General features: G+C 42.8%; 1 protein-coding gene across 1 annotated transcript; it reads left to right on the forward strand.

Moving 5' to 3' along the window:
* The first annotated feature begins 546 nt into the window (after positions 1 to 546).
* On the forward strand, positions 547 to 16118 carry MICOS10 (mitochondrial contact site and cristae organizing system subunit 10). The gene is made up of 4 exons (XM_076356055.1): positions 547 to 651; positions 12061 to 12108; positions 12735 to 12844; positions 15878 to 16118. The coding sequence occupies exons 1-4, from the start codon at positions 585 to 587 to the stop codon at positions 15884 to 15886; spliced, it is 234 nt and encodes a 77-aa protein (XP_076212170.1). The 5' UTR covers positions 547 to 584; the 3' UTR covers positions 15887 to 16118.
* Positions 16119 to 16357: the final 239 nt, after the last annotated feature.

A 16357-nucleotide genomic window follows, 5' to 3' on the forward strand; every position in this document is an offset into this window, starting at 1 on the left:
ACAGCTGTTTTTTTCACACACCGGTACCTCCTTTCAGGCCCTGAAGAGATGTCGAGGACAGCCAGCAAAGATACAGGAGCTGTGTAGGACTCAGCGCCTCGGTGAGGGAAAACCTACACGGGAATGCGTGTCCAGCGGGATATACCCAACCCTGCAGTGAGGGAGATGGGACCCTACAGCAAAAATCAGCTCTTACCAAGGATGAGGTGAGAGCCCTGAGGGGAGCAGGTCGACGGGGGTGGGCCCAAGGCCGGGGCCTCCGAGAGGATGGGGATCCTGCCTTAGGCTGAGGGATACGAGGCCTCACAAGGACACAGCGGGAGCCCTGGCTGAAGAGATGGGGCCCAGGAAGGGCTGGGGCTGTGGTGGGCCGGGTCCTACGGGGAAAAGCGGGCTTTTGGGCCGGGCCCAAGGTCGAGCGCGGCGGCCATCGCCGCCGGTAACCTTGACAACGGCGGCGGGGCCGGGAGGAAATCTCGCGAGATCTAGCGCTCGGCCGCCCCTTGCTCGCGCCGGCAGATCTCGCGAGAGTTGCGCGGGGGAGGAGGCGAGGGCACGGCCTGAGGTGGGAGGGGACGGCCAAGATGGCGTCGGAGGGCGAGCTGGGCAGGAAGTGGGACCGGTGTCTGGCGGACTCCGCCGTCAAGCTGGGTAAGGGCGGGGAGGGCAGGGCGGAGTGGGAGGACCCGGGGAGGAGCGGTGGCCGTCGGCCGGGCGCCCCGGGGTTGGGAGGGTCGCCGCTCGCCCGGCCCCGCGGCGCGGCCGGGCCCGGCGAGGAAGGGCCCTGTGAGGCCCGGCGCCGCCCGCTGCTTCGGGCCCGGCCTAGGTCGGCGACGGCCTCGCTGCGCTGTGGGCCCGGGCGGGGCGGCGGGGTGTCCTGCGGCTCCGCCCTCAGCTCAGGGCAGCGCTGCCCCCGGGGCTCGGGGACCGGCGCGGCGGTAGGGAGCCGGGCGGCCCCGGGCCTGGCAAGGTGACCTTGGCCGCGGGCACGGACCCCCGCTGGGCCCGCTCCCACGGCCGCCCCGGGGCTCTTCCCCCCGGCCCGGCCCCGTCTTACCCGCGATCCGGCAGCGGAGGGTCGTTTCTGACCTCTGGTTACTCCCTCTGTTGAAGGTGGGGGGTTTCCGTGGGAAATCTGCCTCCGCGCAGAGCTCCGCGGCCAGCGGGACGCCTCCTGCCCTGAATGAATGGGCCCCGGGTAGGCATAACCGGGTCCTTCAGTGCCGTGACCTTGCCCGCCTTTAGTTTCGCTATGACGACGGCTTGGTTTTCTAAATCTTGTTTCTGCAGGTCTGTTCACATCGCTCAGTGTACGAGGTGGGCTGTGTTTTATTAAAAGCAAACACGCAGCGTGACACGCTGATAGCTTTGGCATGTGTTACTTAGTACAGTGTGCGCAGTTTGACATTGAGAAGCTTTCCGTCCGGTGTCCCAACCCCGCAGACAGTTGTGTCTTTTCTTTTGTAAGCAGGGGGACAGTTCCGCTGATTTTCTTCCACGCTTATTTGTCCTTAAAGTTAGGACTATGCACGTGCCTGCAGTGCTTCAGGTCTGCAACAAACCGTTCATAACATTTCACTTAGAACTGTGAGTTTTATGAGTGATCGTAATTGTATATGCGCAGTTCAGTGCTCTTTATGTGACAGGCTGGCAAATCGACTAGACAGAGGTTGTGGCTTTATGAAGTGTGTATACCAAAGGAAATCTTTAAATGCAATGTATAGAGCAAGAAGTGAAGTATCTGACACGAAAGGTACGCTTTCCATGTTGGTGCAGAAGTCTCTTTTAGAACCACGAATACTCTCGTGAGAAATGTGATTGTTTATTTCGTGTTGCTGTAGTGGCCTTAGGCTTGAAAGCTGACGAGGAACTCAGGGTTTTAGTTGCCTAATACTTTTCCATTAGAAAAGATGTTTAATAATTTCAAGTAAACTGAAACTTTCATTGTTTATAACAGGCCTTTGAAAAGTGTCAAGTGCTCCAGAGCAATGTTTTGCCTTATGAAATTCTATTCAGGTTTGTCTGACAAACATATCCAGATATGTTTATGTTTCCATAGCATTGGTTGCTTTATTATAAAATATTAAGTATGCCAAATTATAAACAAGAACTTGTTCCATGCTGCAGCTGTACATGTGGAAATCCTGTACATGGAAAGTCTCTCCAGGAGGCTGAAAGAAGTGGATACAGGGTTGATTACGATGCAGCATGTCTCTTTAGCAGGCCTTTCATTTTAATTTGGTGTTTTCTTCCATCCTAAAGTGGCAACAGAAGAAAAAAAGTGTGCTTAGACTTTCTGCACTGGTGCTCTAGACCAAGGATTCCCAGTGTTAGCTTCATCATGGCACTGAGTAGAGGTCTCAGTAAAACTGGTGTTTTTCATTAGGTTGCCCAAAAAGGGCACATGGACTGCAGCTCTTTTATTTTATCCTTAGCAGTAAACCCAGTGTGATGGCCTCAGACACGTTTCTCTTTGCGTGTGATAGCATTTTTCTGTTTTGTGTGCTTTTACAATTGATCCAGTAACTGAAGCGTCTGTGCTGGCAACCTCCTCCATGGTATTAACAACAAATGACTCGGTATGAACTTTGGAAGTCAGAACAACCCAGAAGTTGCTTCATACTCCGGTAGTTTGTGATTGAAGATGATGATGGCCTTTACGTGTGAAGTGAGTCAGTGGCCTAGCTATGCAAACTGTTAACTGAGTGCCGATAACACAAACTTTCTCAGACTCAGTGGAAATGATTGTTTTCTCTGCAGGGACTTGAAAAACCTTCGTGGTTGTGATGATTGGTTTTGTAATATTGCTGCAAAGTTTGCTGGAGCTTCCAATAAACTAACAAGGGCGGTTGTTATACTGAAAGAAAGAAAGAAAATAAACTTTTTTACTTGAGAATTTTGTTGCTTGTTATGTGGGATATAGAAGTTTACCAAGTCCTCACTTCTTTGTCGGACTTTTCCTTTTGGTGGCCACGGTTTCCTTCCCGTACGTTCCTTTACATCCTTCCTGAGCGCTAGTGCATGGGAGACCTTTCCAGCCAGTGGCTGGGGAAAAACAAACATTGCGATTAGCCCTGTGTTTTCCCATTCCAGACCCTGTAAATAAAGGAGAGCACTGAATTTGTGAAGCCTTACACGCGTGACAGTTTTCCAGTGTCTGTGAGAACTGTAGAGGCAGATAACCCCCGTGGATTAATTTGAGGGCTGGAGGGAGATGGGAAACAGAAGAGAGCGAGAATGGGAGGTAGCAGCTATCAGGATGACTTTATTAGCAATAGTAATGTTTTTAAATAATAGCTGGGTGCTGTGCAGCCTGTCTTATCTTGTATTAGTCTGTCAGGCTTTCCACTACAGTTGCGTAAGCCGGTGTACTTGTAGTTGGCTGTGTTGTTTGTAGTTACGCTGCACTGTTTTAGTTGGAGATCAAGCTCCTGGAAGAAACTTGATCTCCTGCCACTAAAATGTCCAAAATATATATTTATCTTATGTTACATCTTTTGAAATGCTGTATTATGTTTTTGACCTCTTGGTCGCTACCTGCGTGCACCTTGTAATTTAGTATTAAAACTCTTTCCTGTTAGTTCAAAACAGAATCTGTTGTCAGGCGTTGTTAAGACAGTATTTCGTTTCAAAGAGTTGAGTACTGTAAACCTCTGTATGCCTGCACAAAACATTGAAACATTGTTAAATGGAGTTTATTTGCTCGCCTCCTTTTTACTAGGACTGACATTTATTTGTTTTGCTAATGATGAGGATAGGTCTAGGTATTTTTCTTCCCTTTCTAAATCTAGCTGTAACCACAGTGTTTTGTGTGTAGTGGGCTGGGTTGTGCTTTCTTGGCTGACCAGGCGGTTTCTCTGATGGCTGATCCAGATCATGCTGCCTCCGGCTTCGCAGCATTCTCAAGACTTTTCACCCGTGCAGTCATTTAAATAATTTAACTCTCCATTCCATCTTTCTTCCTGATACTGATTTTTCTTACCCATCAGAAAAGCTTCACGTGTGGGGAAGGAGAATCAAACTACAGTGGCTTTCTTTTTCTTCCCAGCTTGCAAAGCTTTATAAACTCCTGTGTCCTCCCCAGCCTTCACAACCATTTCTTCCTTTTTATCAGTAGAGCTCTGCAGAGAAGAGGCGGGGAAGTAAATAGTATTGTGGTCTTCTTCCATCCTAGCAGCTTCAAACCCTGTTTAAACGGTTTGCTTGTTTGTTTAACTGATAGTTCATGCCTGTTTATTTGGAAAGACAATTACTCACGAAGGACTGACAGAGTTGTTTTTTTCTCTACGAGGCTATAATTTTGGACAAATTATTATTATATGCCGTTTCCAGGGAACGGGGAGGCACTAAAGAGTATGTGTATAAGGGGAGGGAGATTTGTGTGCCTGTGTGTCCTGGTTTGTTTTGAAACTGTTGTAAATGAGTTGAACACTGTAATTTACCTGTTATTGAAAGGTAATCCTAGGAAAGCTGTTTGCTTCTTGGCTTGTGTGTTAAGTTGCTGTGCTGTTCATTTTTTTTTTGCAGGAGGCAAATGTTTTGATGTATGTCTGTGTTTGACCAAAATTCAGCCTGGAAGCTTGTAGATAACCCAGTGTACTAATGTTCATTTTCCTCTAATCCTCTGTTTTGACATCTGAAAATAAAACACTTCTAATTTCCATTTAATTGGAATTTTTTAAGAGAAAAGGGCACTTTCAATTTTCCTGCAACTGTTACATGATTTCTTCTGGCTTGCATCATCTGGCCTGCTTGAATAGCTGTTTCTGTTAATGGCAAGGGTGAAATTGTATTGTTTGTGTCATTCCACAGATTGAATATTTCAGAAAGAATCATTGTATGGATTGCAATGTCAGTGTTTTTAAATAATCCTTCACATGGTTATGAATAGGATAAAGTCAGTCTATATAATGATAAAACTTGATTATACTTTCTGAAAACTGGATTAGACTTTCTCTAAATATACAAAAATCCTGAAATTCCTGTTTTGAAGTGTTTTTTTTGCTTGGCAATTGTAATGTGTCCATCCAATCATAGCTACCAGGTCAAAAGACTTGTTCTTCATCTGGGATTTTGTTTTTAATACTGGAAAACACGACTATTATGTGAGCACACAACTGCATTGTTATGTGAGCCTTGTTTGTAACCCCAAGTTATTTTCCTTTGTCGTACGGGACGAGATCCAATTCTACTAGTTGTATCTTGTAGCAGACCAAGTAGTGTAAATATTAACTGCTTCTGGCTTAGGCTGCGCAGGGAGGCAATGCAGCCAATGAAAAAATGTTTTGTTTGGAAGAGGTGGACAAATGCTGTTCCGAGAATTTTAGTCAAAAATCTAACAGCAATATTTAGTTATGTTGTTAGCAGAGTTCTGAATACAATGACTGTCTACAAATTAAGGGGCTTTTTCTTCTTTTGGAAGAAAAAGACAGGAAAATCTTTAGGAATCCAGGTCTCTCTTCTCCTAACTGCATTGAGTCGTGCTGTTCCTCTTGGCTGGCCATCCGACTGAGTCAGGAAACTCTGCCCTGCCTAGGTGCGCCCGCTCAGCTCGCTAACCGAAGCTGTGAGTGACGCTGGGGGAAGCCCTGCTCGACCCTTGTTCCAGCCTGCTCTTGGCAATACTTCTGGTGTGCAAGAAAACCAGAAAGAAGAGCCGTGACACCCGTCTGATAGTGCAGCCATTTAAAACCCCGGACTATGTAAGATCTCCTCTGCTGGAAATGAATCCAAAGTGCACTGATTTCCTTGTCCTCTGCATTAGTGCATTGATAAGATGCCAGCTGTGCCTTCTTTGGGAGGTGGCACACAGTGACCCTGTCCAGGGGAAGGGGACTCTAGCCAAGTGATATCCTAAACCACTCGTTTGGTCCTTGAGATGTTACAGCAGTAGGTGGGAACAACTCTTTGTTCTTTGTTATGTCAGATTTAGTTCTCTGAGGAAAATCCTTTCGGGGCTGCTGGCACATCCTTGATGATAATAAATTGATAGTGAGAGATTTGAGAAGGATCAGGCTTCTTTCCCTAGCATTTCTGCTCGTGAGATGCCACCGTAACACTTCTTGCTCTAAATTGCCTCTATTTCTTAGCTAGGCCAGTAGACGTCAGCGATGGTCAACCTACGTTGGATGGGCACAAAGAAGCATGATTGCCAACCCTCATAGTTAGGCTTGCAAAAGCCCTAAATGTGGATGTGTTTACTCCAGCAAAACTTTTCTTTTTAGCAATGCTATTGTTTTCATTAATGGAATATTTTATTGCAGTAAGACAAGGTAGAGTTTTCTGTCAGAGGTGTATTTTTCCATATTATAAGTATCTTGCTGATTTTTTATATATGTTCTTCTAAAGCGAGTGCAACCCTGATTTTGTCTAAAAGCTTGATGCAATATTGCTGAGATCCTTTGTTGTGCTGTCTATTCAAAGAGCGGCTTCCACTCTTCTCCCCTTCCCCTTTTAAAGGAGGGAGGAAATGCGTGTGCCCTCTCACCAGCTCATTCACTGGTGTGAGGATGAAAAGTTTCTGGTCCGGCCACGAGACTATCACTGTGTTTGCTTGGGAGATCATGGGCCAACAGCGATACTTCCCGCTGCTGCGTGTCCATGTGCGAAAGTGCTGATGTTTATCTAAGGTTAAACGCCTTCAGGCAGCGGTTGAACTGCAGGAGTGCTTAAGGGTGAAAGCAGCCCCTGAAAGCATGTTGGGATTTTTGTATTATAACGGTATTTGGATATTTATATTCTGTCATTCCAAGTATTCTGTGTTACTACAGTCAAATGCTAGAAGAAAACAAAACACCCTTTTTTTCCTGCTTCTTCCTCGAGTACTTGGTGTATAGTTTCACTATGTTTTCTTCTAGTGTCCTTGCTCATTTTTCTGTCTGCTACGTAAACAATCTACACAATGGGGGAGATGAGAATGAAAGCTTCAAAGTTGGTGTTTGAAGAAAATCTGATTCCTGCCACGAAAGACCTTGCTAAGAGTCTGCTTAAAATTAATTCTCTCTGTAAATAAGTCATTTCATGGTCTCGGATTTCTCACTGGTGCTAAGTGCTGCCCTACAAATGCCCTGGTGTATGAAGAAGGCTCTCCTCCCCATTTTTGCAAAATAATTATCTATGTGTCTTGTCAAAGTGGGATTGGAGGGGGGCAGGACGGGACACCCTACAACGGGAGGGAGAATATAGTTTGAGAGTTGCTTGCCTCTTTTGTTTGTTTTGAAGATCTTGACTTTTCATGGGTATTTCCTTACCTAAAGCAAATCTTAGTGCTGGACTGAGCTGATGCTCATTTGAAACTTCCAGTGCATCAGGCCCATGGATGAAATGTGCTGTTGGACCTTGGAGCTGTTGCTGTCACTGTCCCCAGAGAGAAACTAACTGAGCTCGGTAGATTTTCTTGATCCTAATGGAAGCCGTCTTTCTAGTTGGGAAGAAATCTTCTCTGTTGGGACAAGTCCATGACCTATTTTAGAGAGTCTTGTCTGTACAGAGTGGTTGCTGTTTTCTTAGAACAAGAAGCCATCTTCCAGGAGCTCCTTCTTTATTTTATTTCAGTCATTTAGTTCTTTTAATTGTAAAATAACAGAATCTGAAGGAGAGGAGGCTGAAGCTCTCTATTTCGTATTTGTGTGTAAGGAATGGCAGAGGAAAAATAATAGTTTTCTTTTTGTCATCAGATGAGTAATTGAAAAACTTCCAGCTGCTATAGTAACAGCAACACATTTGCCAGATGTCAACGAGCATATTTTAATCCTTCTCTTTTAATTTTCAAGCTATTGAAGAAAGTGTATGTAGGTGTGACAGTCTTAATAGCTGCTTCAGCCCATAGCTACTTGGGTAGCCTAGGAAGAAATGGTGTAGTATCGCTGTTGGAGGGACTGTTGATTAAATTTATAGAAAAAGCTTTTCCCAGATGTTCTTACGGGGCAGGAGCCCATCCTGAAGATTTGTGTTTCTCTCCGAGACACTTTTATGATGTCCTATTGGGTATATGGCGCGTGCTCTTCTGTGTGTTAGATTGATTTGAGGTATTGTGACATTTTTCTTGGAAGGTGTACGAGCCAGGAAAGTAGAATGAAAAAGTTTCGGAGACTGGGCTTTCTGCCTGATACCAATTCTGTGTGGCTGTGCTGGACCGTACGGCCGGGACACTTACCAGGGAGCGGGAGTAAGGTGTCCACAGAACTGTCCTGTCCCCTCTTGACACTGACTGTAAATGAGTTTAAGCTGAAGTGATAGATGTAGGGTGGAAGAGACTGTTTTTCTAGTTAAACATTTAAAACTGTCAGAGGAGGTGAAAAATGCGTTGTACTCTTTCCTGTGGCCTTTTCCTCCACAGAGTCTGTCATGCAAGAAAAGGACGGAAAACGTGCCCGGTGTGGATCAAGCCCTTAGCTTTTCCATGTTCGTTTGTTTTTATTGTAAGATAAACCTTTCATGTTTTATTGTTATGAAGTTAAAGCCTGGCCTAGAGGTGCTGATCTTTAGTAGAAACAGCTGCAGACTGCGTGTCCCCTGGTCAGGTGGGAGGCTCTTTGAAGCAACATGTTGCCTCTTTAAAAGGAAATTGAGCATGTGAGAACTTAAACCTGTAAAACTCATCAACAGCTCTGCCATTGTTTATCTCTGGTGTAACTTTATATAGAATTAAAGTGAAACGGGTTACTTTGCTTCCAAGGCAAGATGGTTTAGCTCCCCCTTGGTCCTGGAGACACAGGAAATGACCACATAACCACAAATACTTTCTAGTGGAATGAAGATGAGTGACAAACTATCCGCAGAAATAGGTTCTTAACCAGACGGGCTAAGAAATTAAATGTAGCTGAAGCTTCTGGTTTTAACTTCAAACCAATGCTTAAACCTTAAAACCAAGTAGAAAAGAGCAAATGCTGTATATGCGCTGGCTGACGTGAGGGGGCAGATCTGAGCATTTCTTGTTGATTGGGTGTTGAGATCAGCAACGAGTTTTCAGCATAGACTCTAGTCTATTCCTCAGTAAGAAAAGGAATGAACCAAACCGCCTTTGGGATGCGGGAAGCTAAGGTACTTTTTTGGCTTCGTTTCTCAAGTTGCCTTCTTGTGCAGAAAGCAAAAAGCCATTAGCTATCAGATCTCCTCCTTCACTTCTCTGTAACATTTTCATTACTTAAAGCAAGGACCTAGATATCTTACCATCATCTTTTTAAACTAATCAGTCACTGTACTCCCCTTCCTGCTGAATAGGGTGCAGTGATAGCCTCTAAAATTGACACTGTGCATTTTCATGAAAAAGAAGAATCCCTTCCCTGGACCCAGGCTTATCGCTACTTCTGAAAAAAAGCTTTCTTAGGAAAGACCATTCTATCTTAACAAGTCAGTCATGCTGGACCACATCTGCTTAACAGAGGTGTTGGGTATTAGTGTGGGGGAAGACCTAGGTTTTGTTTTAGGCTTAGGCTGAATTGCAGTTGGCAGAAGTAATACATTTTTCACCTTTAAGTGTATCCTGTAGCTTCCCCCATGGCCAAGAGGAAGCAGCATTGATGGCTTCTGTGTGGAGCCCTTACAAACGGGGGTGTAATGCGAGAAAGCATCTGAAGGAGGTGAAGAGAATACAAGATAATGAAGATTTCTGGACGTAGATGGAAAGAAACTGTATTAACTATAGCTGCTTCCTTAGCGCAGACTTTTCTTAAGACAAGAAGGTAAACAGTTTACCACCACTCTGGTAAGAAGAATGTGGGTTTGACTGGTAACGTGGAAAATGTGGTGACATTAGAAACTGCCTGGGCTCCGCATCGAGATGATGCAGAATTTGTCATCCTGTAAATCATTTCTCATTGATTAGCTAAACTGTTTGGATTGGCAGAGGGGATCTTGTCTTGGGCAGGAAGCGTAGGACCAGTATCACTCACTGCGTGACAGGCCTTCTGAACTGGACAGTTCAAACAACGCCTAGTGCTGTGTGAACGGAAAGTAATTACCTCCAGAAAGTCCTTTTCAGACCTACAGTACAACAGCCCCAAACAAAAAGGCAGCATAACTACGTATTGTTGGAAAAGACTGGCAGAGGGAGTCAGGTCAGAGGGCCAAACAGTTGTCCGTTGGATGAATTCTTGAAGATAGTAATTATCCTTAATAGCATAAACATTCTGCGAGAGCCAACACCAGCTGTATTATAGCAAAGGTACAGAAGGAAGGCTCTACTTGGGGAGGGGGAGCGGAGGAATTAGCATGGATGAACTGCTGCTCTTAGTAATGCATGATGTCTCTTCCAGCCTGCATATAAATGCTGGTCAGTGACACGGTATGAGTAGTTAGCTGTTTATACGAGATGCTCCAAGTAGTGTATCTCTTACTGTCTGAAATGCAGAAAAAGCCTGAAGCTCTGACCAGACATCTGAGGAACTGAGACTTTCCCTTAGCTGTGCAAATGATTAGAGTGAAAACCTGACCTTCTGCAGAATGCTCGGTTTCTAAAATGTCTGGGGGAGTTATGTCAGGACCACTTGGCAGGCAGTCAAAGTTCTTCCCTGCAGTTGCATGTTTTGCAAGCCTACTCCAAAGTTGTAATGACCTGGTAAAGTAGTTACCTCTGTCACAATTGGAGCTAATGAAAACGTGTAGTAAAATGCAAAGAGTTTTCGAAAGCAACCCTGATTTCCAGCTCTCAGGAAATATGGATAGTGAAGTCTTAACGGGAGAGTAAACGTAAAGGGGTTTGCTCAGATCATCCATTTGGTCATCTCTAGTCTAATATTTGAGGGTTTTTAATCAATGAAAAGCGTGGGGTGCTTAATTAATTTACTAGGTAGTGCAGTGAGTATTGTTTCAATAATCTGTGCCTCAATAGGAGCTACCATTAGTATACTTTTTGCAGGGAAAAAGGTTTGAAGAGCAGAAGGAAACTTAAAAAAAAAAAGGAAATGTACTGCTATACGCCAAGAGGGTATAGGATTCTTTGACATTGTTCTGGACTCAACCCACTTAGTAATGCGTTCAACAGGAGCTTAAATAAGGATCGCATGCTTTTAGGAATATTTTTTTTTAAAAAGTATGTCTTCTAATTAATAAAACTTGTTATACTTAAGTTAGATTTCTTGTATTGAAAGGAGAGAATTGAAACCCATAACAGGATGTGTTTGCTGCAAAATAAACCTGAAACTGTTAGGTATTTTTTTAATGAGCATATGCATGACTATTTTTTTTTTTCCTTTTTTAAACTTTTGTACTTCTGCGCCTTATCTAAAATTCTTGTCTTTAGTGGATATAATTAAAGGTAGAATTTACCCACTGAGCTCAAAGTTTTCACTGTTATATTTATTGGGTTGTGAGAGGAGTTTTGCAGACTTGCCTGACTTCTTGCAAAAAATCATAAGCACACCTTCCAAGGAAAGCAAAAATTATTTTTAAATATGCCAGCCGAGTTCTTTAATGGTGCTTGGATAATTTTTTTTTCAACTGCTGTAGTTATTTCTATATATAGTATAAGGATGTGAAAAGTCATTCGTTCCTAATGTGTTTAAATATGCTCCATAATGAATGTTGTGGATGTGAAAGATAAGCAGCCTGGAGCTTTCTTTTGCAAGGTATAGGGTAACACAAAGCATCAAAGTTTTGCTGCCCTCAGGACACACATTGAAGTAGTTAAAGTAGTGAGATAAACGAAATACAGTAAGATATTCATCTGCAAAATCTGAAGCTCAAGGACACAATAAGTTTTCATTTAAGCATTTCTCATTTGCTGACAATGAGCCAAATAAATCTTAATTCCACATTGTAGATGGTGACAGAAATTCAGTAACTTTTCCTGGGATGAGAGTCTGATTTGTTTCCCAAATCTTTCTGATAATGTACTTGTATATGCTGGGATTCTAATCTGAATTAGCTGCTTCCAGTTACTTAAGAAAACAAGAATTATTTTTTTCAGAATTGCTATTTAAGAATGTTTTTGTTTGGTGTGCTGAAATAACATGTAGTCTGATGTTCCTGAGTTGGAACAAAGAATTACTGTGAAGAACTAAATCATTTTCCATTACTTTGCATTATCTTAGTCCTCACTCACTGCATTTCTTCTTACAGGTGCTGGGTTCGGATTAGGAATTGTTTTCTCAGTCATCTTCTTCAAAAGTAAGTATACTACAGTACTCTTGACTGCCTGGTTTCCTAATTTCTGTCTATTGTAGGTGCAGTTTAAAACCAAGAAATCTTTGAGGCGTGTAAAATCAGCATGTTAGACCAATTCTTCCATTATTGCCCACGTCTTTTCAGTTGAAACGGAGTTACCTAAACTTCTAACTGTTGTGTAACAAGGTTGTTACGCGCGGCATCTCTCTAAGCTCCTACTGTGCTCAGCTCAAATTCTGGAATTGCAGGAAACCCTGAGCCAAATTACTGGAGCCATGTGTCTAGACATCAGTTTATGCCAGTCTTGCCAGGCTTTTAAAACTGATCTAAATTCTTTTTTAGTTATGCTTTGGTAACAGAATAATTTTCCGTAATATCTTGAATTCAGAGATTGCTCTCCATTAAATTCTAAATACAATGTCTTACTCACTGTTACTCTTGTTGTTCTTCTGAAGTGGTCTGCTTTTTAGCCCATTTTAGGACTTGTAGAACTTGAAAATGCCTAATGTGCATCTTCCAGTAATTTATTCTTTCTTGGTGCTTATTTAACAATGCTATCACTGCCATGTGAAATGAACAGCTTTTCTTGACTTTAACTTTTCCTCTCTGCTTGCCTTCCTCCCCCCCAGGAAAGACGTGGCCTATCGCTTTTGGCTCAGGGATGGGGTTAGGAATGGCTTATTCCAATTGTCAACATGACTTCCAGTCTCAGTATCTTCTCCATGGTAAATTTGTAAAGGTAAGTATCAGTACTAGTTACTATTAATTGGTAACTGTTTATAAGTTAGCATTAAACGGTACATGTAGGCACCATTTAAATGGATATTCCTCTGCCTTTCCCAAAAGAGCACCTGTAAGAAGAAACTTGTGTTGCCGAAGCAGGGTAGTTCCCCTGCTCTTTGGAAATTTTTAATGTCTGGTGTGTTCAGCAGTAAACTTACTAGACTGAATGCATAGAATTAGTTCAACAGGTCCTGCAGGTAGGTTTTCCCACAACCCGAAAACACGTATAATAAAAATACATGTTAGAAAAGCTGAAGAACTAAACTAATGGTAAGATTCTGCCTTCAGACTTTGAAAGAGGTGAACTAGGAAGAAACTGAAGGTCGTGTCAGGCATGTCAGGTAGATCTGCCTGTGGAAGCAGGTCTTTGATCTTCCGTGGGTTTGGGTTTGGTTTTTTTTGGGTTTTGTTTTTTTTTTTTGCAACATGAAAACACTAATCACTTGTAGGTTTTGTGGCTTGTTTGGCTGGATAGTAATGTAATAATTAGTGTGAAGAAATTGTACACTTTAGTTTTGAAGAGGATAATTTAAATGAGTTCAGTATTATCACTGACCATGCTGAGATAAAATATTTAAAAATAGATTAATTAGCAGGAACCATTTGTGCGCTCGCAAACTGCCTACGGTGCACTAAGTCCACAAACTGACTCCATTAATGTTTTCTTTATTTATTCACATGTAAAAGTTGGGGCTGTTCTTACGGTAATTTATCATTGTGGCATCTGGAGAAAAAAAAGGGGTGTGCGTGCATATTTTGGATCCACAAAGCCATATACTGCTAAAAGCATTCCACTGATACCGGTGGAGAGGCATCCACCAGGACCTACTTATAGTTATTTTAGCACTTCAGAAAGTACTGAGGTGAAATGTTCTGCCAGGAGCTTTTCATGGCAAGTACACAGAATGCAGAAATTGCTCCTCTGTCACTTGTCTGCCTAATGAAGGAGGCCTGAAGGTGTTTTTAGGCTTTTTCCTGATGCATCTAGAGCTGTAAGTTGAGTCTGGTCCTCCTTAGATTTGCTGGCTGATGAGTTTTTGCCTGCCTTCTGCAGCCGTACCAGACATAGCTGTTTACAAATACTATCTTCAGCTGCCTGTAAAGAAAGGAAAACAGTAACAAGATTCTTGAACAACTTCTTCAGAATAAAATATTTTGGATAGCAATATAGAGAAACTGTGACTTAGATGCAGCTGTATCAGCTGCAACATTGCCAGCTACAGCCCAGAATGAAAAGTCTGTGCATGACTCTTCTGACCAGATTTGTTAACATCAAAACGTGTTAGCTTTCCACACCATCCTGAGGGTATTCCTCCAATTTATGTCTCCAAAAAGAAACTGGAATGACATGTCTGTGGCTTCGTGTGAATGGTAAATGCCCTGTTCACATGTTCTGAGAAAGCATTATTCATTCAAGGGTGCTTGTTACTAGGGATGCTGGGCAATAGAAAACTGACTTTCAGGTCAGCCTAGGAAAGGATTTTGTTTGGATTAAGGACTAATCTGTGCTCTGGAGCAAGGGTGGTCCTCTGAAGCATGAGGTAATTGAAAGGACACTTCACAGAAGAAGCGCAGCTGCCTGCATGGCACAAGACTAGACGAATAGTTTCCAGTGCACTGTCTCCGCTAGCTTTCTCTGGCACAAAGAGGCTGAACATGCTGAGAGAGGGAAGACGTGGATGAAGCCATCTAATGGTTAATATCATTAATTCTCTCCAAAATGTCGTGTCATGGATAATGGCTCCAAGGTTACTACAACAAAATTATTTCATTTCTGTTGGTTAGGAGCATGGAAAATATTGTTGCATTATCACTCATCTGTTTTTTTCCTAGAAAATACTGTTGTAACTAAACTCTATAGGACTTCCTTTACAAAACTGAGTTTCTGTTCAAATGCTAACTTGTCAAAATGTGAGATTCTGCAAGAAAGTCAGCTTTATTAAGAGAGAGAGAAATGTAACACGGATTAGCTTGAGCAAAATTATTTCTAGTTTTCCGAACCTGTCAAGTTCATAGTATCACAGGATAACTCAAGCTGGAAAGTACTTCAAGGAGGTCATCTAGTTTGACCTCAAACCGGGGTCAGCTATGAGGTCAGACCAGGTTACTCGGGGTTTTATCCAGTCTGGATTCTTGATTCTTCAGGATGAAGTTCTTAATTCTGAATCCTAAGTGAGAATGAGAGGGGACAGAGGATCTTCACGATACCAAATAATCAGGAGATTACAAAGCAACTTTGCAGCTGTTGTAGCTGTAACTTGGATCATCACGCTGCCCATCCTTTGGGTTAGTAAGTTGATCATGAAACACCAACACCAATGCAAGAGTCATTCATTTCAGCCAAGAGACTACTTAAAACGCAGGAAAGTTCTAATTTGTGGCCATAAGATTCTGAGGGCTTTTGAAGTAATTTGATGAAGCGGATGTCACTGTGACTTCAGCTGAATTTAAAATCGACATCTAGCAATTATTTCAAGGCTTAAAACAGTATGGCTGAGAATTGCATGGTCTAAGGTTTCCTTGCAAAGTGGAAAGTATCATATTTTTCAGGTTATTTAGCCTGTATTATTTATCACCCAAAAAACCACAACCCTGTACTTTGACTGCAATGTAAATTATATAGATGTGCAACAATACAAGAAGTTTGGCAACTGGAGCCTTTCCTCCTGCCCTTTGTGACTTTGATTTCTATCTGATTTCTATTCAATCTCCGAATAGTTAACTTGAACAATAATGCTGGGGTTTTTTTTTTTAAGTACCCATTTTGTCAGAATGGAGGCTTATATGCATGAAAACATGGCACGCTTCTGGTATGAAAATAGCTGCTTAACTTCTCCATACTCAACTTCTCAGTCTAGCAAAGGATGGAAATGTTAGCCTACCTTCTGGAAATGTTACAAAGCTAAGTGGCTTGCTTTACATCGTGCAGCACCTTCCATGTAAGGAACCCGAATGGCTTTTTAATAATATAAGCCTTCTTGCTTTACAGGAACAGTGACTAATGACTAAGACTATCCCAGTGGGAAGGAAGGAGAAATCAATGATTATTCCTCAGGAATACTGAAGTGCCCCTGGAATAAGCCAACATTCTTCAGTGACGATCACCAGTAACTCTTTATACTCCAACAAACTGTTTCTGTACGTGAAACAAAGTTCTGTTGCTTGTTTTGTATCGTGTCTGGAAAGTGCAAGGAAGAGCTCTTCTGGGAAATAAAAAAAAGAAAAATGGCCTTCTCTGGTGTGTTGACTTTGTTTGTGAGTGAGAGAGAGAGAGAATGGAAGGAGAGGACTTCATTTTGAGTACCTCGCAGCTGTGACCACCTGGGTAAAAGCCACTGTGAGAGCTCTTCAGAAAAGACAGACGTCGTATGTTCCTCTCCACTCTGGAAAGGCAACCCCCATCTAACATACAGTTCAAAGAAGCATTCCCACCTCATAAATCACACACTAGACCCCTGCTGCTTGTGCC

Source organism: Aptenodytes patagonicus, chromosome 19, assembly GCF_965638725.1.
Source record: "Aptenodytes patagonicus chromosome 19, bAptPat1.pri.cur, whole genome shotgun sequence".
Lineage (NCBI taxonomy): Eukaryota > Metazoa > Chordata > Aves > Sphenisciformes > Spheniscidae > Aptenodytes > Aptenodytes patagonicus.